Source organism: Amaranthus tricolor, chromosome 12 (assembly GCF_026212465.1).
Source record: "Amaranthus tricolor cultivar Red isolate AtriRed21 chromosome 12, ASM2621246v1, whole genome shotgun sequence".
NCBI classification, from domain to species: Eukaryota; Viridiplantae; Streptophyta; class Magnoliopsida; order Caryophyllales; family Amaranthaceae; genus Amaranthus; species Amaranthus tricolor.
This window is the reverse complement of record NC_080058.1, coordinates 7,214,648-7,237,331: the sequence shown is the minus strand read 5'-3', so window position 1 is coordinate 7,237,331 and position 22,684 is coordinate 7,214,648. Positions and strand designations below refer to the sequence as shown.

Below are 22,684 nucleotides of genomic sequence, written 5' to 3'. Positions count from 1 at the left end.
AGGCTAAATAGCCTAAATAACACAAATTAAAGTGAAAAGAAAAATGCGAGATTCTTATTTTGAGGTTGTCTCTTTGAGAGGCGGTCTCCCACAAGAGTATTTGTTTAAAAAAATAAGTTTAAAAAAAAAAATCAAAAAATAAGCTTTGACGAAACTTTACTCCCATAATAAGCGTCTGAGGCTCTAAAGTTAGGTTTGGTAGTTTTTTTAGTTACAACAAACAAAGGTAGAAAGTAAAAAAGTCAATATTTGTTCGTTGATACTAAAGCGAACAAAGGTATGGTCAAAATGGGTCAAACCTTTGTTCACTATTAGTAACATACTTGAACTGAGAATAGCATATTTTAGGAAATAAAATTTTTCCAAACTTAATTTGAGAATTCTTTTGCTATAAAAGAAGCTCATTTTGTTTAGATTTTCACAAGTTGTATGTATAACTTTTGAATATCACAAACATCAACCTGTCTTGCAAGAGACTGTCTTACAGTGAACCTACTTGTACAAAAGTAGTCTAATAGGCTCAATTTTGATTTTTATAATGCACGATCATTAAATTGATCAAGTTAATACTTCAGTCAGTCTTGTATGAGGCTCTCTCATCATGAAACGAGCACATATAATTCACCCATTTTTTAATTGAATATTTTTGAGATTGTACATAATCACTTTTAAGGTTATAAATGATCAGTTAGGACTATAAAAGTGATAATTTAAAAAGTGTAAGTGATCACTTTAAGGTTATAAGTGATCACTTTAAGACATTAAGTATATATTGGCGCAGTCTAATTAAAATGATCTCACCATAAGACCTCCTCATTCGAGAACTGTATTAATTCTTTAAGGTCAAAATTAATTTCTTTAAAAAGTTACAATTGACCATTTATAATTTATTATTTGAAGGTTAGAATTGATCACTTTAAGATTATAATTAATCCTTTAAATGTTTTAATAGATCATTTTAAGATTGTAATTAATTATAATTGACCAACATACAGGTGATGACGTATAATTTAGCACTATAAGCTTTAAATTGATCACTTTAATATTGTACTTAAACATTTTGACTAATCACTTTATGGTTAGCATTGATCACTCTCAAAAGGTCATAACTCATAATTGATCGGTTATATAATTTAAATTGAATTTGATCACTTTAAGGTCATAATTAATCATTTTAAGACAAAATTGTCACTTTAAAATGTCACAATTAATTCACTTAAAGTCAAAATTAATCATAATTCATAACTGCGCTCAAATAAATCAACCAAAAAATATACCAAATTAAAAATGAGGTAGTCTGTGTTTGGTCTCACTCGGAGACAATTTTTTTCTGATAGTTTGTGTTTGTGCATAAATTCTTAGACAATCTGTAGGAGAGACCAATGCAATTGAGCTTGGCCCATTTTTTAGAAAGAAAAAAAATTACAAAAGAAGCGCTTCTTATTTTTCTCCTTCTCCATCAAGCCATTATGGCTATCCTTTATTTCTCTAATTTAATTTAATTTTCATTAAATTCATAAAAAAAATGAGTTATGATTCAATTAAAGCTTTTTTTATGTACTTTCAACATTAAACCTACAATAATTTGAACATTTAATTTTCAATTGTGAGAGCCTTTCTTATCCAATTTGAATTATGTTTTTATCTGTGTTCTTGATTCTTCGTTTTGTTCGGACTAATTTGTTTTTTATTTATTTGTTTTTCCAATTATGTATTTTTTAGTAATAAATACCTACTTTGCATACCATACGCCCTACTTAACAAATGCTAACACCTACTTGACACATCCTAAACACATACTTAACATGCTCTAAGCACCTACTTAACATTCCATAAACTCCTATTTGACAATCCATAAGCCCTTACTTGACATACCATAATTCTCCACTAGACATACCATAAACACTTACTTGAAAGACTCCAAAGTCTAAACCCCTACTTGACATGCCATAAACATCTAATTTATAGACTCTAAACCCCTACTTGACATACCCAAAACAACTACTTGACATACCATAAACCCATACATGACATACCCTAAACTCCTACATTACATGCCCTAAATTCCTAAGTAACATACTATAAACATCTACTTGAAACACCATAAATATCTACTTGACATACCATAACTGAAGTTGTTTTACGATGAGCGGAAAAACCCTTTTTTTGTCAAAAAAGAAGTGTGGGATAACATTTGTTTTGTTTTTAAAGTTAAAATGGGTTGGACTTACGGTAAAGATCTCTCACAAGAGTTGATGTTAAAAAAAGAAAAAAACTAAAAACAAAACAGATGCCTCTTCTCTATTGCTTTTATTCTATATTTGATCGTTTCTTTGTCAGTTTATTTTCAACTCATTCAACTTCCATTGTTAACTCTTTCCCCAAAATTTTCGTGATTGCTATTATTTTTCTTGTTAAATTTCGCATCTTTTTTGAATTTAATCACATGTAATCTTTACAGTTTTTAATTTTATGTTTTGTTATTTCCAGATAGTTTGTTCGCACTATCGGCTTTAATTTGGCATACTTGATATCTACTACGTAATATATGTATTTGTCCAAGCTTTTTCATTAGTGACGTTAAATATATACAAAAGTTAATAGATTAACAACAAAATCTATTCTATCGCATAGTTATAGACTTTTATATTCCCAAGTTCTCAAGTTCCTTAAAATTTGATACAAGTACGATATATGTTTTATTAATAGGAAAAATTATCAAGAATAATATAATCTTTTGCTTATCTTTCTATAATAATACCAACTTTTGATTAACCATAAATAATACCAATTTAAAAGGGTGTTTTCCTAGAAATTCCTAACATGTTAAAATCAAACTATAGGTGATTATAAGACAAAAAAATTTGGTAAATTAGTTAATAAACTAAAGTTGATATTATTCTAGTACCCCTTAAGTTGGTACTATTATTCATGGTTAATCAATAGTTAATATTATTGTAGGGAAATTAACAAAAAGTTATATTATTCACGGTAATTTTTCCTTATTTTTTTATATGTGGTTTGATTTTGAAATGAATAAAATAAAATATTAACATTAATTTTAGAAAATAGAATATTTTCGAAAGGAAGAATGTTTTAAATTTAATTGGTACAAACAAGTAATAAAAATAAGCCAAATTCAATTGTGAGATAATGAGATGTAAAGTATTTAAATACTACTTTGAGTAATTCTTTATTAAGTCCATCTCATCATGAGACGACTTCAATTGGGTCAGCTAAAATTATTTTAAAAAATAATCGCTTCCTATACAAGTGAAAATCCATTTTCATTTTTTTTAATAAATAGACGACTTCAATTGGGTCAGCCTAAATTATTTTAAAAAATAATCGCTTCCTGTACAAGTGAAAATCCATTTTTCATTTTTTAAAATTTTTTTTTATTAATGGGCCTTTTGTATGGACCGTCTCATTGTGGGACGCTCTCATACAAGAGTTACCGACTACTTCATCTCGTTGAATTTCCCTTTTTAATTAATTATTCAGCTCGACTTGTATGAGACCGTCTCACCATGAGACGGGTCCATATAATAGCTCATTTCTTTAATTGATTACTTTAAGATTATGAGTAATCGTTTTAAGGTTATAAGTAATCATTCTAAAACTATAAAAAGTAACTATATTAAAATTATAAGTGAACACTTTAATGTAATTATTTTAAGACAAAAAAGTATATTAGACTAGCCCAATAAAATTAGTCTCACCATAAGACCGTCTTATTTAAGAATTAGTGTTAATTATTTCATATGTGAGTTTTTTTTAATCAAAATGGACAAATTATAGGGGATGAATCACGAATTAGCAATTGATGGAATGGAAGTGTACAAAACATTAGTTTTGGAATTTTGTAGGTTTGATTGGATTCATTGTTATAGCCTTTTAGGTTTGTCCCAGACAAAACCCAAACCAGAGTAAAGACAACCCATGCAGATCCAGTTCCACGTGATCCTCAGGCCCATCACCCATGTATGCTCAAGAAGTTGAACTTTTAAATTAATTTAACCAAAAAAATAAAAAAATAATGTAAATGTCAATTTATTTTATTATATTGTTTTATTTAAATAAAACAGCCTATAGAACCAATTACGTATCACTTGCTTGCTATTATTAGCAAACAAACCATACACAAATATTTTTTACTTTTTAAAACTATAATAACTTCTTTAAAAAATTATAATGAAAACTTGTTTACAGTTATAATAAGAAAATAAGTTTTGCTTAATTTTTTAATCAGTTTTCTAACTTTTTGATCAACTTTTCTCTTATTCACTATTACTAATAGTGTATTGGTATAAAGACGCTTATTTTAATAATTAATTTCTATAAAAGCTTATTTTTATTAAAAAGATATACTTAATTAGAAAAATACTAGAATTTTCCTACACTTTAAGATCCAATTTTGAATGTTATTAACAAGCTAAAATAGGAGTATTCTTTCATCATGTGAATTTATAACCTATGGAGTACGTACTTTGAATAAGGGGATTTTAAATTTTGATTTGGTGGCAAATTTTTATTAAAAAAATATTTTTAAATAATAAAGTTTGATAAAAATTGAAAATAATAATTAATTTTTAATGTCTGGTATTATGAAAAACTTTCATAGAGAAATGGAAGTGTTAGGAATGGATAGTTTGAGGAAATATATATAGTTATGCCCATGCCTTCTACGACAAACATATCAGCCCACGACCGATATTCTCACTATAGGGTAAAAAATGCGTAACAGTCGCGATTATGGTAATGTAACCGTGATACGTTAACATGAACATCTAAACATCTGTTAAATTATAAGATATTCCTTGATATGGCTCAAAATACGTTTTTTTACAGTTTTACAATGCAGAAAATATCATTTTATTTATTTTAAAAACTATTACAACACGATCAATATAATATAATGCGGCCTTGTCTTAACATTATGATTCCCTCCTCCCTTCTCTCATTGCATAATTGCCGATTTCTCATTCTACTAGGAACAAGGATTTTGCTAATGGAACACCCAATTTATATTACCTCCCTAATTAACCTAGTTTAGAATTAGATCAACGTCCTCCAATCCTCAACAATCCAATTAAGAATACACAAATTGTTATATAAGATAGTCTCTTTGTGACATACGTCTTCAACTAATACAAATATATGTATATTAACTTTTTATTTTAAATTCGTCTCACCGAAAGTCAGTATCTCACAAGATTAAATGTTACGAATATATACCTTATTACCTTATTTATCTCCTCCTCTCCTATCTCATCCTATGCATACTCGTTCCAAAAATATAACTTTTAAGCCTAATTCTAAATAGGGGAAAGAGTCAATAATAAACCAATCCTTGCTTGATTTGCTAAAAATAAACCTGCATATTGTTTATGTTTAAATATACTCACCTATTAGATTTATTTGCTAAAAATAAACTCAACTATTGTTTATAAGTATATTTAAAGCTTCTTTGTCATCAAGCAATTAGGAATAAACATTAGTTGAGTTTATGTTCAGCAATTATACCAAATAATTGAGTTTAATTAAAAAGATTCAATAATTGGATTTATTTTTAGTAGAGCGAGCAAAAATTGATTTATTTTTGACAATTTTCCCTTCTAAATATGCTAATTTTGTTCTTTTCTATTCTTCAATTCTCTCTATTTCTCCCTTCTCCTAAATCTAATTTGTATGCCCTCAATAATCCTAACGTGTGTAATGTTATGCATGAAAAACAAGCATAATGTGTTGATTGCTACTCATACATGAGAATGCATGAGATTTATTATCGAAATCACATAATGCTATTATTATCCGGATCACACACATATTATGCATAAAGAGAAATTTTAAAGCTTTTATTTTAAATCTTTTGTCAAGCCGAACAACAACAAATGAGAAAAACAAATTTTAGAAATTTATTCTTCCCTTCAACGGAACACTTTTTTAGTAATTATATATCTTCTTAACACACAACTTCAAAATATACACTTTTATATGTACACCTCTTTTTCATATATAATTATCTTTATCAAATTTGTAACACTATATATTTAGAAGTAATTGTCTTATCAAATTCACAACCCTATCATTTTGGGACCAATTTTCTCTTTATATATATATATATATGTATATATATATATATGTATATATATATATATATGTATATATATATATATATATATGTATATATATATATATATGTATATATATGTATATATATGTATATATGTATATATATATATATATATATATGTATATGTATATATATATGTATATGTATATATATATATGTATATGTATATATATATGTATATGTATATATATATATATGTATATATATATATGTATATATATATGTATATATATATATATGTATATATATATGTATATATATATATGTATATATATATATATATGTATATATATATATATGTATATATATATATATATGTATATATATATATATATGTATATATATATATATATATATGTATATATATATATATATGTATATATATATATATATGTATATATATATATATATATGTATATATATATATATATATATATATATATATATATATATATATATATGTATGTATATATATATATATATATATATATGTATATATATATATATATGTATATATATATATATATATATATGTATATATATATATATATATGTATATATATATATATATGTATATATATATATATATATGTATATATATATATATATGTATATATATATATATATGTATATATATATATATATATATATATATATATATATATATATATATATATATATATATATATATATATATATATATATATATATATTGATGTAGGATCAAATAAGAAGGATTTTAAAATGAGAAGGATTTTTGTTTGATTTTGTTTAGTTACTATATATACAAAAAAGGATTTCTTTTATAGTTACCTTTCTGTGTAACATAGTTACTTCTACAATCATGAATTTTTGGCTCAATCGTGACCAAAGATTTTTTTTATTTTAGTGAAATCAAGGGTGTATAGTCTTTCTTACCCTTCTCATTTTCAACCCCTTTTCAATGGATCCCTCTCCTATATATATATATATATATATATATATATATATATATATATATATATATATATATATATATATATATATATAACACTTGCTTCATCCTCATGAAATATAAATATTTCCTATATCCTTTTTAATTGACACTAATTTTCATATTATTTTGTTTCATAATTTTACACCTTTTTCATTTTTAACAATGATTTTACGCATTTTCTTTTAATCTAATCCCTAAATTTATTCTCTCTTTTTATCTTAACATTTATTTTTATCTTTCATTTAGTTTTTTTTATCTTATTCTCCAACTTAATTATTTTTTCACTAATTTTACATAAAAAAAAATTATATTAATTGAGAAGTACGGTGAGAATACTAAAAGAATCTTATTTGACAAAAAATTAAACTCAAGCAGAGTGAAAATCCCATAAAAAGTAGAGGACTTATGGGTAGAAAACAAAGAAAAAAAAGATAAAATAAGCTTGCAAAAGCTCTCATTTTCGACCTCAAAAGGATGTGAACTTTGTTTGTTCCTATACTTCATTTCCCAAAAATTCAATTTCAAAGTTCTTTCATTCCCAAAGGAACCCCATATCTTCACTTCTTTTTGGTCATTTCTCTCTCCTCATGACAAAATTAGGTAATTTTGACCTCAAAAGTAGTAGTATCTTCTTCTTGTTCACTCTCTCACCATAATTTCTTTCACTGTTACTCAAAAATGTTGGCAAATTGTCTTGATCAGCTCAACAATGGGACACCTTTTAAGGAATATAAAGGTAATATGTTCAAATTTGGCTCCTTTTCCTTTACAAGTTTAAATGCTTCAATGGTTCTGTTTTTATGTGTATATATCTTGTTGGGTTTCAGTATTTGTGGGTTTTGTGATGAACTGGCTATGGTTTCAGTACCATTAGGTTTTGAGGTATCTGGGTTTGATAAAACAACCACTTGGGTGTCCCAAAATGGGGTTTTTGCATGTGGGTTTTTAGAAGGTGGTTATATGAAAAGCATTTATGATGAAAATAGTGATGGGGTTTTTGTTGGAATTAGGTATAATTTAGGTAATAAAGTAGCAAATTTGCCTGTTTGGACAGTTGGTGGGGGTCTTAGGGCATCTAAAAACTCTACATTTAGGCTTTCTGAGGATGGTAGGCTCATTTTGGTTGAGAACATCAATGGTTTAATCCTTTGGAGCAGTAATACCTCCAAATTGGGTGTTCAAAAAGCTAGTCTTTTGGATAATGGTAACCTAGTCTTGCTAGACAGTGAAGAGGAGGTAGTTTGGCAGAGTTTTAATAGCCCAACAAGTAGTCTACTTCCTGGCCAATCCTTTCATTTCCCTCAATCTCTTAGAGCTCCTTCGACAAAGTCGATTTCGAGCTACTACAATTTTGTTATTCGCCCTTCAGGTGAGCTTGCTTTGGTGTGGGAAAGCAATGTGACTTACTGGAAAAGTAGTGCTGCTTTGAGCTCCCCTGGCCATACTATCACTAAAGTAGCAAGATTTCATTCAGATGGTAGTTTGGGAGTCTTTGATGTTTTAACTAACAAAAGCATTTGGTCTGTCACAAGCAAGGATTTCAATGACTCTTCAGTGGGTCTAAGGCATCTAAGGATTGATACTGATGGTAACTTGCGGATATACTCGTGGTATAATGAGCTTAAGATGTGGACGGTAGGGTGGCAAGCAGTCGAAAATCAATGCAACGTGTTTGGATCTTGTGGGTTATATAGCTTATGTGGTTTCAATTCTAGTGGACCTGTTTGTAGTTGTCTAAATGAGGGTACCATTGATGGGGGTTCTGGTTCTATTGGGAGTGATTTAGGTCTTTCTGGGTGCAAAAAGTTGGTAGATTTAGATAACTGTAAAACGCGCACGAGCATGATGGATCTGAAGCAAACTGTGCTTTATGGTCTTTATCCTCCTCATGACTTTGATCTCATGTTGAATATGGATGATTGCAAGGCTTATTGCTCTAATGATACTTCTTGCATCGCTGCGACCTCGAAAAACGATGGTTCGGGCCTCTGCACTATTAAAAGAACCGGGTTTATTAGTGGGTACAGTGATCCCTCTCTACCTGCAATCTCATACTTAAAGATCTGTTTGGTTCCTCAAGCAGTTTCAGCTCGAAAGACCGTACCTCAAGGCGGAGCGACAGAAACATCTCTTCCATCTCGAAGCTTTATTTTCGATGGAAATTCAAGTAAAGTTGTGACAGCTCTCGTCATGATCGGGTTGGTGACTGCTTTGGTGACCCTCACAGTAGAGATTCTTGTTATTTGGAGTGTGTACCGGAGACGGAAAAGTACTATGAGAGTGAGGATTCCTTTTGACAAGGATGCTCTGAAGGACCCTCATTACAGTGCTCTGGTACGGTTATCCTTCGAGGAGATAAAGGAACTGACCTCGGATTTTGCAACTCAACTAGGCCCATCTATTTTCAAAGGCATACTACCGAACCAAACTCCCATCATCGTTAAGGTTCTGAATAATGTTGTATCGGAGAAGGATTTTCGTGTAGCAGTTACCATCTTGGGTGGTACTCATCACCGGAATCTTGTTGCTGTGAAGGGTTTTTGTTGTGAACAGAAGTACAAATTTCTTATCTATGAATTTGTACCAGGCAGGTCTGCGGATAAGTGGCTATTTGATTCGGGGCGTAGATCGAATGAGCCACATTGGCAGGATAGGATCGACATTGCTCTTGGTGTGGCACGAGCTCTTGCCTATCTCCATTTGGAGTGTCAAAGTTGTGTTGCTCATGGAAATTTAAAGCTCGAGAACGTTATGCTTGACCAAAACTTGGTTCCAAAGCTGATGGACTTTGGACTCGAGGGCCTTCTTCAGGGTGATTCCGCCTCTTCTTCAGAGTCGGCTTCTGAGAGGGATATATACAACTTCGGACAAATGCTACTTCAGATTGCAAGGCTCAAAAGGGATCCTCCGCAAGACGAAGACGTTAACCATTTGATCAATGAAATACTGGAAGCACAGAGATTGGATGGTCACGAGGAGTACGAGAGAGTATCGAGAGTAGTAAGAATAGCTCTTTGGTGTGTGCAAAATCAACCGTTTCTGAGGCCTTCGATTGGTGAAGTTGTGAAGGTACTAGAAGGTACACTTTCCGTGGATAGACCTCCCTCTAGTTTTGCCTTCACTTCAGGGCGACAAGTAGATGTCGAGGAGCAAACCGAAATTCAAGAACATCCATAGTTATGTAAGAAATTGAATGTTGTTTAGGAGTTCTCAATTTAGATGGGATTTCATTCGGTCAAGGAAGTGTGGTGTCTTCGGAGTTTGACAAGGTTTTTGATTTAGCATGATTGAACTTCAATTACACCTATGTATGATCTACCAATACCATTGATTTAGCACGATTGAACATCCATTATTTTTTATCTAACACCTCCACGAGTCGCTAACAGGTCTAACATGATGTGAGCACCAAGCACGGTACAATACTGTATGGTAAAAGATTTTGAGAATCGAACTTTTGTTGCAAGGGTAAATGGAAAAATCTTTGACCACTTGATTAACCTATGATTTTCAACTTTGCTCATTTTTAAGCATTTTTGGACATAATACTTACAAGTAGTTAACAAAGGCCCAAATCATACCAGAAATGTGAAATGTGAATTTTTGAAAAAGAGCTAAAAAAAAATAAAAAATGAATTCAATAACCGAAAAACCAAACTATTTCAAAAACTGAGCGTGAAACTTCCAGACCTAAGGTTTGGGGCTGTTCGCAGTTAGTAACTGCGAACAGGTCAAAAAAGACAAAATAGCTGTTCGCAGTTAGTAACTGCGAATAGCTATTTGACCTAAAAAAAAAAATTTTTTTTTTTTTTTTTGCTGTTCGCAGTTAGTAACTGCGAACAGCCCCAAACCTTAGGTCTGGGAGTTTCACGCTCAGTTTTTGAAATAGTTTGGTTTTTCGGTTATTGAATTCATTCGTTAAATGTCAGCCCACTCTTCTGTGCATTTGATCAAATACATGAGGAAGAAACTTGAGGATTATATTCGTATACAATGATAAACATAACTGACAAATGGTGAAATATCTAATAAAAAGGTGTTAAAAATATGATGGATAAAAAGCATTATACATCATTTATTTCAATAAGATAAAAATCAAATGTTATGATAGAGCTAGAAAAACTTGATAGTAAAAGTCACTACATATATATATAAGTTACTATGTCATATATCTAAAAAATGTTTTTGGTTCGGAACATAGTATTCTTTTTGTATATATAGTGACTTTTGCAATTAATTTTTTCTAGCTATATTGTGACCTTAGATTTTCACAAATTTTTGTGAGAGACGGTCTATTTGAGAGACTATTTCTAATTGGGCCAGCTCATTATATATTTTTTAAAATATTATAAGTAGGCATTAAGAATGATGTAAGTAGACATTTAAGATATTAAAAATAGACATTAAAAATACGGTAAATAAGTATTAAGGATAATGTAAGTAGACATTAATCTTTAGTGGGTTGAACTTGAGTAGGCATTAGATTTTTTATCTTATTAAACTCAATGGTGTATAATGCTTTTTATTTTTTTTTTAAACACCCTTTTTATTTTAGCAAAATGAGGAAAGCAAATAAAGACACAAGATTTAAAGTGGTTCACCAAATAGAGGCTACATCCATATCTAGCTAAGATAGTATTAATATTGTATTTAAAGAACAAACTACAATCTTGAAGAAATTACAATGGAGGTTCGATGGGAAAGAGAAGAGCTAATGAGGGTAATAAACTTAAGCAATATGAGAGCTTTTTACAGATGAAACTTTGGCTTGCGAAAAAAAGACCTAGACTAGTGTATCTATAAAGAAACATAGGGCATAAAAATAACAAGTAGTTAAGGCATTAGCACAAGGTAAAAGATGAGGCAGTAGGCTGCTGGAGCACTGTGCTCGTTCGAGCACAGTTGTGCTGGCAGCTTCTAAACGCTTTTGCTCTTTTTGTTCAACGTGTCTCAAGATCTCCAATGTTCCTTTCATTACTTCTGCATTTGTCCTATGATATGCATGCCTTGCTCTCTAAGACTTTAAACCAACCAATACGTATAAGGGACAATTGTACTAGGTTGATTCTCCGTCAACCAATCCCAAGTTAGTACATGGTCATTTTCTTACCACACCTGCACACTTAATTAATTTTCTTAATTAATCCCTAATACTTGATGAACCAAGTCACCAGTAATCCTAACAAGAATTTTATCGATCTAATATTCAAGTTTCCAATTTAAAGAAAACAGATATTTTTATCAATTATTAGGTCTTTACTATGAGTTGTATAATGTATCTGTCAATAAAAGTCTTTATCTAAGAACAGTGTGCAGTATCTATCAACCACATATATTTCTAAGAACAGTGAAATTCTCACTCATAAACACATGTGCAATTGTCTTAAGATATTCTGTGGTGTAAATTTTCAGCCACTAACCCATGAATAAATAATGTTACAATAAGTTGCGCTTGAGAAATTAAAAGTCCATAAGCTATTCTTGAAGATTAATCATGGCTAGCATTACAGTGTTCTCAGCTAGAATACCAAATTTCAGTACACCAATCTATGAAAAACTTACATTTTCAAGTAGTAGAAGTACCTGTCAGATTTCTATGATATCGGGTGCTATTAACTTGAACATGAATGTGATCGCGGAAACTGCTTCTGCTTTTTCTACTGTATCCACTGACGAGAACACAGGTTCATTCAGTCGACATGAGTTAGAGCTCGAAAATGAAGCTGCATCAGGCGAGAAGTTTAGCTGGTACGATCAATGGTGTCCGGTGATGCCAGTGTGTGATTTGGATAACAGGAAGCCTCATGCTAAACGGGTTTTGGGTCTTGATGTTGTCGTTTGGTGGGATAGGACTGAATCTCAATGGAAAGTTTTTAACGATCAATGTCCTCATCGTTTAGCTCCTCTTTCTGAGGGTCGAATTGATCAATGGGGAAGGCTTCAATGTGTGTATCATGGATGGTGTTTCAATGGCTCCGGTCAATGTAAACTTATCCCACAAGCTCCTCTAGATGGCCCCCCGGTAACTTATACTAGTTTCATTCTTAATACGTCAATCTTTGTTGCTACGATTTCTTCATTGAAGTGATATATGCAGGTGCATACGTCTAAGAAAGCCTGCGTAACTGTATATCCAAGCACGGTGCAGAATGGTATTGTTTGGTTTTGGCCAAACCCTGATCCCGAATTCAAGGACATTCTACAGAAGAAAAAACCCCCCTTCTTCCCGGAGCTTGATGATCCCTTGTATTCCCATTTAATCTCGAATAGAGATATCAATTACGGGTATGGAACCTTGTTTACCAACTTACTCCCTCCGTTCCAATTTGATTGCTATATAACTTATAATTGATCTTTGGCTGCATCCTCCTTTATGGGTATGGTTTGCCGCCTTTCTTCCCTTTCCAGATCTGATCATAATTTTCTATAGACAGGATACACCGGGTACGAACAACGATGATGATGATAACTTATAATTAATAGAGTATGTAACATATAGCTTTGCGCAAACTCCAATCGATTTTCTTCCTTGCAGGTACGAGTTTCTCATCGAAAACCTTATGGACCCGGCTCATCTTCCTTACGCTCACTACAGTATACTAAAAGCAAAGCCTCCTGAGAACAGATAAGTATCAGAAATCTGCCTTTTACCTTAGAGTAATGTTCTTGTATATTCTTACTAAAATCGGTTTGTTATGTAAATTTTGGTGAACAATGTCGATAGAGAAGGTGGGAAACCTCTTAACATGGGTGTAAAACATTTGGATATCAATGGTTTCTTTACAAGGCTAGACTGGGGGGGTACCAGCACGTTCTATGCGCCTTACGTTTACTATGTTTATCCGAATCCCTCTCCTTTCAGCGGCAAAGGACCATTATCATCCGTAGTAGTGCCAAATGAGGTAGCATTTGTACTGTCGAAAGATTCACATGTCGGCCTTGCTTATTGTTGGACATTAAAACACATGAAAATGTTGGTTTTTCAGGACTCCTCGAAGCCATGGCCAACTTCACAGAGATATATACTTATATTTCTTTGCGTTCCTATCAGCCCTGGCAAAAGTCGACTGATATGGTCATTCCCGAGAAACTTTGATGCGTGGAAGGACCGAATCATCCCAAGATGGTTCTTCCATCTGCAGGAAAACTTGGTTCTTGATTCTGATCTCTATCTTCTTCACTTGGAGGTATGAATTGATGCACTTTCTTTACCGTTCTATAAAGATTTTCTGTTGGTTCTTTGAAATTAGCTTTTCTCATCTAGGAGCGAAAAATAAAGGAGCTTGGCCCAATCAACTGGCAAAAATTTTGTTATCTTCCAGCGAAATCAGATGCTCTTGTTGTCGCTTTCAGAAGGTGGTTTAATGACTATTCAGACGGTAAAGTCGACTGGGGTTCCACGTTCACTGAAGACGCCCTTCCCCCAACTCCTAAACGCGAAGAACTGCTGGACAGGTTTGTTCATATTTGTGCTCAACACACAAATGCTAGCCTTTTCCATCATCGAATATTGTATGTTTAGTGTACGCTAAACAAGTGAATGTAATGTTTCAGGTACTGGACTCATGTCGTCAACTGTTCCAGCTGCAACGCTGCATATAAGGGACTCAATATAGGTGTCACGGTGCTTCAGGTGATGGCTTTTGGCTTAGTCGGGGTGGTTGGACTGATCAAACAGGGAACAATGACCACAGTTCAACGGACTGCAGTCTTCTTCATGGCCATCCTTTGCTTTGCTGCCTCGAAGTGGTTGTCTCGTTTCATTCACAAAAATTTTCATTTGCACGACTATAGCCATGCATTTGAATGAAAGCCTAAAACTCGATACTGATCGAGTATTTAACCAACTCAACCAACATCTTATTCTGGTGGTTGAAGCCCTATGATATGTTATATACTCGATTAAATACCTTGTAGAGTATCCAGTTATCACTATTTTTGTGACATACTATCTTCAGCGAATGTACTAGTATCGGTCAACATAACTTATGATGCAATCGGGAAACAAGTAGGAATGTACTATACATGGTATGAATAGAAGTGTTTGAATGTCTCAAAATAGAAAGAAAACAAAAAGACTAGACCTCGGTAATTCGAGTCCTTTAGTATGAGATGAGCAGGTACCCATATGCAGTATATAAATTCAATTATTCTTGCAGAAACTGATTCTTAAATCAGGATGCTATCAGAGAGTACATATTGTCAGCTACTAAACTCAACCTTATTACCGGGAAGTATATTAAGTAGCTCAAATCCACACTAATGACAAAAGACCTACTCTTGTGAGAGGCCGTTCTCGGCGAGACGACTTCAAACAAAGACTCTATATTCTCATAACATGTATGGGAATTGGGATGGGCTATTTAATCCATGTACGAGGCGCGTCTCTCAAATGAGACTGTCTCATGCAACAATTTGTAATGACAAAATTACCCTGTTTGCACATATGAACTTCCAACCGGGATTTTCACCAATCCAAGCTCAGAAAAGATAGCGTCAACTGACTTAAACACCTCATCCGGGGATCTCTCAGCATTAACCTGTTAAACAAGACGGAGTCAGTCGAATGTCAATACAATTACATAACTACATTGCTTTCAATGTTAGCACTCAGCAGTTTACCTTTCGGACTTTCCCCTTCTTAGTGTAATAATCAATCACAGGCAATGTTGATTCTTTGTAGACTTTAAGCCGCTTCCTTACCGTGTCAATGTTATCATCAGCACGTCCCTATAGACGCAATCAAAAACAAGTAGTGTTTATACATGAAAACTCAATAACTACGAAAAAGACCGGAAATATCAGACCTCACTCCTGTGCAGAACACGCCTGATCATCTCATCTTCTGAACAATCGAACACTAATACTATAGTCGGTTGAATTCCCAACTGCATCATTTTTTAGGTTCGAAACTTAGCACAATCAATCAATCAATCAACAGTCACCACCGATATACTAAAATCGAACTTTTACAAGTCATTGTACTTAGAATTAGAAAGATTAGCATAATATTCTTCAAAGTTTAACCGAATAAGTAAATCAATAAACATATGAACACATATGTAAAAGAATTACTATCCGTGCTTAGCATGGGATTCAAATTACTTACCATTTTTTCAGCAGCTAAACGATTTTCTTCGTTGCGTGGGAAGCCATCGATAAGAAATTTTCGGTTTTGACTTCTCTGCATTGCCTGTTTTAGAAGCTCAATCACAACCTCAGATGGTACTAGTTTTCCTTCCTTTTTGAATTCCTTGATCATTTTACTGTTAGTGTTAGAGCAAATAAGCAATTATGAAGATGACAAACACAAAGTGCGTAAAGAAATTGAAATTAAAATGAGAAATTACACCACAGGGTTTTTGATTACAATTAGAAGTCAACATTGTTGATGTATAGAGGTTTGATTACAAATTTACAATACAATTGATGGTGAAACACTTAATTAGATTTCTAAGAATAAAATGGAAAACACCTCGAATCCTCTCGCTAAACCCTAACTTTATTGAGGTTCACGTAGAATATCCCTTGAAGAATAGATGATTGTCCCGTCGCGGAGCAAAATTTGACAAATTTTTTTTCGGTGCAATTTTAAAAATTATGATATTTTCTAACAAATTTGTATCTTTAAACACATAATATATACCATAAAATTTAGTAAATGATTTTCAAATTAACTTTAACACCTAAAAGATAAAGTAATAAGTTTTTCATTGTTTTCTAATTTTTTACTCAATTTTCCTCCAATTAACAATTATAACGATCAGTAAATAATTTTTATCAAACATTTTCATAAAAACAGACATATATAATTGGCTCAACAATTAGCAAATCGATTAATATTTTTATCTAGTCAAACAAATCAACTGATTTAGCCAACCATATAACCAAGATACTAACCCAGTTCTAGATCCACTATTGACTTCTGTTTCTAGAAGTTCTCCGGCGCTGAGATGGGTAAAGCCAAAATGTTCAACAATTTTTGAGCATTGAGTTCCCTTGCCACATCCAGGACCACCTACAAAGATCATTACAGAACCATGGACACAGCTACAGTATTTGATAAGCAATGATCAAGCCGTTATTAAGAACCGATAGAGTATATAACATATCTTAAGGCATCAAGCATGTTAGAATTTTTAAAAAATAGCACGGGCAATCTGAATAAAGAGGAGAAAAATTAACTTACTTATAAGCCCAAAGGAGGTTCAATATTAAAATCAATAATAGTAGTATGAGTACTCTAGTTCATAAAATGATGTATGTTTTTTTCAATGCGGGGCGACTTATATGTGAATAACAAATGAACACTTTAATACTCTCCAGTCTTATTGAAAATGAACATCCAATCAAAGGCCCTTTAACTAGTGGTTTTTGGTGAGTTGTCTAGTAAAAAGGGAGCATGGTCGTCTTAAATATTTCGGAGACCCTGTGTCAATTTTAAAATCAGACCCCCTTATAACCAAAAACTTATATTATGAGTTGTTAGAATAATTTTGGGCTCATGAAGATATCTTCAACTTTGATTTTTAATGTATTATTTGGGTTGTTGAACTAATTTTGTACTTTTTTTTTTCAAAGTGTATGGGTTGTTGGAATAATTTTGGGGCCCCATTATGTAAGGCCCTATGCTGTAGCACATAATACACAACTTGTGCATCGGGCCCGTAAAAAAGCAACAACAACTAAGCTTTGATATCATGTTAAAATTTTAAAAATGAGTCTAAACAACTCAAAGTGGAGATATGATAACCCACTTATAATCCAAATGAAGTTCACTCTAAAGTTAGAAATGGGGATAGTAGAAGTTACTCTACAAGTTATAGTAATATATACCTTTTTTTTTTCTAATGTGAATAATAAATAGATACTTTAACAAATCAAAAATTTATTAAATTGATGTTTGAAACTCTAAATTATTTTATGTGCTCTATTGAATATAGATAACAAAATGGTCTTGAGTATTGATTAAAAAAACTCACCTAGAACATATATAATTATGTCATGATCTGAAAACTTCTCAATATAATCCTGCAAATCAATGGGTGAAAAATGAATTAAATGAGACAAACAGAATGAAGTAGAGAAAACAAAAACAAAATATTATTAGGCACGGTTTAGTTTCTGTTTTGTTTTTATTAAAAAATTTGACACTAATTATGGGTCACCATCAGACACCTTACACATGTTTAAAACAACCGCTCAAAATAACTTATGATGTTGTCAACTAAAACTACCTGCTTTTTCTTCTTGTGCAAAGGGAACCAGTGAACACAACTGGGGCATTTCTTAGGACGATGAGAAACCTGCATATATGATTTTGCGATTAATTAATCATCAAGTCTTGAATGATACCGTCTCATTATAAGATGAGTCCATATGATCAAATAATTAACTAATTTCGTTATATGATCACTTTAAAATTGTAAATAATCAGTTATAACTAAATGCTCTAAACATTAAAAAATATGAAAAATTAGTATTAATAATCTAACTTTTCACCCGTCCGCTATGAATAATCTCACTTTTAAATTATTTTTTAATAATTTAACCTTGTCCCTTAGTTTGCAGCATACTAATAGGGTATGCTGATAATAAACTAAGGACAAAGGTTGAATTATTATAAAATAAAAAATTATGTTGCTAGCGGTTGGATTATTAAAAAATAATCAAAAAATGAGATTATTCATAGCGAATGGGTGAAAGGTTGAATTATTAATTAGCCTCTAAAGAGAGTAATTAGCAAAAAGAAAGAAAAGAAAACATAGTTGATGCAGAAATGTACCAACCTGATTATGATTTGTAGCAGTAGAATTCATATTAATGATAATCAATTAAACCGTAATTGAATTCGTAAAGTGAACCAAACGATCAAAGTATGAACGAACCTACTGATGGGAGAGTAGGATTTTGGCAATTGATTGGGCTGAGTGTTATTCCAGAAATACTGCCAATAAATAAAAACACAAACAAAGGAATTATTCTCTTTCTTCTATTTGTTTAACGTACCAACTTCTGGAAGCTGTACAAACTGGAATTCAGTAGAAAAATTAATCTTCTTTCCGTGTTAGGAGTTCTACTACATCTGTTTTATGTTGATATCTCGCTATATTTTTTTTTTTGTCATATTTTGCAATTTTTAAAATTTTTATTTACATATTTAATTTATTTTTTAATCTTATCTATATATTATTTTTTCTATTTAAACTAAAATATCAATTATTTCTTTTTTTTTTTGAAATACTATAAAATACTTTCTTCGTTTTAATTTGTACTATATGGCTTAAAAATCTCTTATATATTGAAATCATACTTCCTTCATTTCTTATAATAGTTACTACACTTTCTTTTTAACCAATTTAAATTACTTACTATATTAATATTTTATTAAATAAAATTAGCCCTTAATTTTTCTTTACCCTTGATTCTCTTTTGCTTATTTATCCAAATTCCAAACCTATCTTATAACTGGGGTTATCTTAGTTTTTTTTCAATAAGATGTTTTTCAAAATGTTTCTTGGCCACAGGTGAAATGTAACAAGAAATACAAAATTAAGGTAGAGATGTTCATTCCGGTTATCGGGTTGATTTCGGATTATATGTTTCGGAACAATTTGAAATCGAATTTTACATAATTTTAAATCAACTTTGAAATGGGATAAAATTAAATTTAATTATAAGGTCAAATAACTTTTGAATTATGGCGTATGTTTCAAATGAATAAAATTTTGATTGGCTACCAATGTGTTGTCTATTTTACACCTGTACTTATTCTTTTATTCTCTTCAATTTTAAGAATATTAGTGTCACCCTCTCTTTTTATTTTGTCCAATGATATTTATGGTGATTGCCTAGTGCAAATATTTGATTCATTTTTTTTTTCCTATGAATTTTCATGTACTATTAAACTATCTTGATACACGTGGCACATGTGGATCACTCAAATAAATGTATGAGTATGTATTTTTGAATTTTGTTTTTTAATCTCAAGATATTGTACCCATTTTCTCATGAAATTTTTATTTTTTTCCTTTTGAATTATTGATTTAACGCAATGGTTTTCATCAATGCAAAAGTTGATTAATTGAATCTCAAAATTATCAATTATAATCTTAAAGTAATCACCTTTTGTAGTTTTTAACCGCCTGTTTGGTATGTGGTAATAAACGGTGGTAATAGGAATGAAAAACTAGTGTAATTTTAGTTGAAAAATCTCTTTTTTAGTTTGATGGTCATACTTGTTCAACTTTAATCATCTCACTTTCTTCATGAAATTCATTCGAATGCATTACCTATGGAAACAGTGGTATTAGGTGGTAATGGAAATTTGTAAACAAAAAAAACTTTTTTGTGATCAAAGTTTCATTACCATGGGAATAGAACTTTTGATAAAATTTTACACTATAAATATTTCCCATTACCTTCATTTAATACCATTAACCAAACGGGCCATTAGTTTTAGTAATAATTACTTATACGTTTAAAGTGATTATTTACAATTTTAAAGTGATCAATTAGATTAATGAGCTAATTATATGAGCTCGTCTTATAATGAGACAATCTCATTTAAAACGAGCGGAGAAAATTAACACTATTAAGTTCAAATTTTAGGGTAAATTTGTTTCTGAAATGGTCCGTCTACTACCAATTGAAAGTGCAAACAACTAGTCTTTTGAGAGACCGTCTCTTTGAGAGACGTCTCTCAGACTCAGCCCATTAAAACTTAATGCCTACTTGCATTATTCTTAATGCCTACTTACCGTATCCTTAATACCTATTCACAATATCTTAAATTCCTACTTACGTCATTTCTAATGCCTGCTTACAATATTTCAAAATATATATATTGAAACGGCCCAATTAAAAATGGTGTATCAATGAGACCGTCTCCCACAAGAATTTGTGAAATTTAAACTTAAACAAATATAAAAGCCAAGTAAAATTAGCGTTTAATTTGTCGCCTTCGTCTACGTAGGGCTAATACTTTGGGGCCTAGAAACCCAGTTAAAATTCATTGGACTACTGCAAAGAGTAGCCCAAAATCAAATCCCCAAAATTTTAATGAAAATTTGAAATACATAAGTGAAAAAATAAAAAAAATTAACAAAATAAATTAACTTTTAAAAATATTCCAAAAGTAAGTGTGAAAATCTCAAATTTGTGCTTTGGAGCTGTTCGCAGTTACTAACTGTGAACAACTAATTAGTCCTGTTTGGCTTAACTGCGAACAGACCTGCTGCACAAATACGCAGATCAGTTTCTGTTTTTCGCAATTTTTTCCTATTTCTCAAAACCCTACCTTCACACTCGATATTTTCCCTCTAAAACCATTGATTCAATCCATCAATTCTTGCATTCCTCTTTCAATTTGCACTTCAAAATTAGTGTAGGATACTTTAGCTTGCTCAAACGTAAACTTGTTTGTGTTTTTTTGGTGTATATGTAGTTTTTTTAGGGTTATAATCAAATTTGCTTATTTTTTCAAATGTAGGTTACTAGTTGTTAAACCAAGACTATTCTTAATCATCCATAAGTATTGAAGGTAATTTTTAATTGTTTTTATAGCTTGATGTTGTTTTTTGAAGTAATGTTGTTGAATTAGTTGAATTCAATATTGATAATATTATTAGAAATGTTGATGTTGGTATTAGAAATATTATTTATGAACTCATGACTTGATTTATTATTTCGATTTTATATGTATGAACTTAGTTACATTATAGATTTTAATAATTTTTAGACCAAAAAAGATTATAATCAAATGAATATAATGTACTTGTATGGGCATGAAGTTGATGATGATGTTGATTTTCTTTGTATTAATGTAGAAAATGGCATCATTTCGCGTGACTATAGTATGTTTTTGGAATTGTTGTATTCGAAAAAGTAGTGGCAAAGTTCATTATGTTGGGGGAAAACGTAAGTTGTATGCTTGCAATTCGAACATGGATTTGAGGGTCGTGAGCGTAGGAGGCGTAGGAGACCAACTCAGTTGGATAGGGTAGATGAGGTTCGTGAGCGTTAACGTTTAACTTTTGTGTATTTGGATCGACTATGTATATATATATATATATATATATATATATATATATATATATATATATATATATATATATATATATATATATATATATATATATATATATATATATGTTTATTTAGTTGTATATTTCAAACATTTGTATATATTTTGTTGTATATATATGTTTAATTACTTTATCATAGCCTCCAAGCTTTCACTTACGAATGATCGGAGTTTTGGCGATGAATCATACCGCCTGAAACATACATTGACTTGTAATTACTTATTCTAATGTCTCTAATGCAAATACAACAAATAACAACTCAAATATTAAGAAAAAAAAATATTACATAGCTGTTCGCAGTTACTAACTTCGAACAGCCAAACAGGACAACTTAGCTGTTTGCAGTTAGTAACTGCAAACAACTATTTTGTCCTATTTGGCTGTTCGCAGTTAGTAAATGCGAACAGCTCCAAACCACAGATTTGGGATTTTCACGCTTACTTTTGGAATATTTTTAAAAGTTAGTTTATTTTGTTAATTTTTTTT

At 31.1% G+C, this 22,684-nt stretch overlaps 3 protein-coding genes across 3 annotated transcripts; 2 read left to right on the top strand and 1 right to left on the bottom strand.

Moving 5' to 3' along the window:
• Positions 1–7,551: 7,551 nt before the first annotated feature.
• LOC130796907 (G-type lectin S-receptor-like serine/threonine-protein kinase SD3-1) lies at positions 7,552–10,702 on the top strand. The gene has a single exon (XM_057659337.1). It carries the CDS (start codon positions 7,791–7,793, stop codon positions 10,287–10,289), a length of 2,499 nt encoding a protein of 832 aa, XP_057515320.1. The 5' UTR covers positions 7,552–7,790; the 3' UTR covers positions 10,290–10,702.
• Positions 10,703–12,493: 1,791 nt separating this feature from the next.
• On the bottom strand, positions 12,494–19,184 carry LOC130796744 (UMP-CMP kinase 3-like). Its single transcript, XM_057659118.1, has 8 exons — positions 18,902–19,184; positions 18,350–18,418; positions 18,095–18,143; positions 17,013–17,130; positions 16,222–16,378; positions 15,920–16,000; positions 15,735–15,842; positions 12,494–15,652 (listed from the first exon to the last, which is right to left on the bottom strand). Exons 1-8 carry the CDS (start codon positions 18,929–18,931, stop codon positions 15,542–15,544), a joined length of 723 nt encoding a protein of 240 aa, XP_057515101.1. The 5' UTR covers positions 18,932–19,184; the 3' UTR covers positions 12,494–15,541.
• On the top strand, positions 12,607–15,188 carry LOC130796743 (protochlorophyllide-dependent translocon component 52, chloroplastic-like). Its single transcript, XM_057659117.1, has 7 exons — positions 12,607–13,134; positions 13,210–13,397; positions 13,648–13,737; positions 13,828–14,014; positions 14,099–14,299; positions 14,377–14,567; positions 14,667–15,188. Exons 1-7 carry the CDS (start codon positions 12,607–12,609, stop codon positions 14,920–14,922), a joined length of 1,641 nt encoding a protein of 546 aa, XP_057515100.1. The 3' UTR covers positions 14,923–15,188.
• Positions 19,185–22,684: the final 3,500 nt, after the last annotated feature.

What these genes read in the sequence shown, in the direction of transcription:
- LOC130796907 (XM_057659337.1), top strand. Translation starts at nt 7,791, where the DNA reads ATGTTGGCAAATTGTCTTGATCAGCTCAACAATGGGACACCTTTTAAG.
- LOC130796743 (XM_057659117.1), top strand. Translation starts at nt 12,607, where the DNA reads ATGGCTAGCATTACAGTGTTCTCAGCTAGAATACCAAATTTCAGTACA. An exon ending in CTCCTCTAGATGGCCCCCCG is followed by an intron (nt 13,135 to 13,209) that starts GTAACTTATACT and finishes TGATATATGCAG; the next exon opens with GTGCATACGTCTAAGAAAGC. An exon ending in AATAGAGATATCAATTACGG is followed by an intron (nt 13,398 to 13,647) that starts GTATGGAACCTT and finishes TCTTCCTTGCAG; the next exon opens with GTACGAGTTTCTCATCGAAA.
- LOC130796744 (XM_057659118.1), bottom strand. Translation starts at nt 18,931, where the DNA reads ATGAATTCTACTGCTACAAATCATAATCAG. An exon ending in TGCACAAGAAGAAAAAGCAG is followed by an intron (nt 18,144 to 18,349) that starts GTAGTTTTAGTT and finishes ATTGATTTGCAG; the next exon opens with GATTATATTGAGAAGTTTTC. An exon ending in AGAAGGGGAAAGTCCGAAAG is followed by an intron (nt 15,653 to 15,734) that starts GTAAACTGCTGA and finishes CTTGTTTAACAG; the next exon opens with GTTAATGCTGAGAGATCCCC.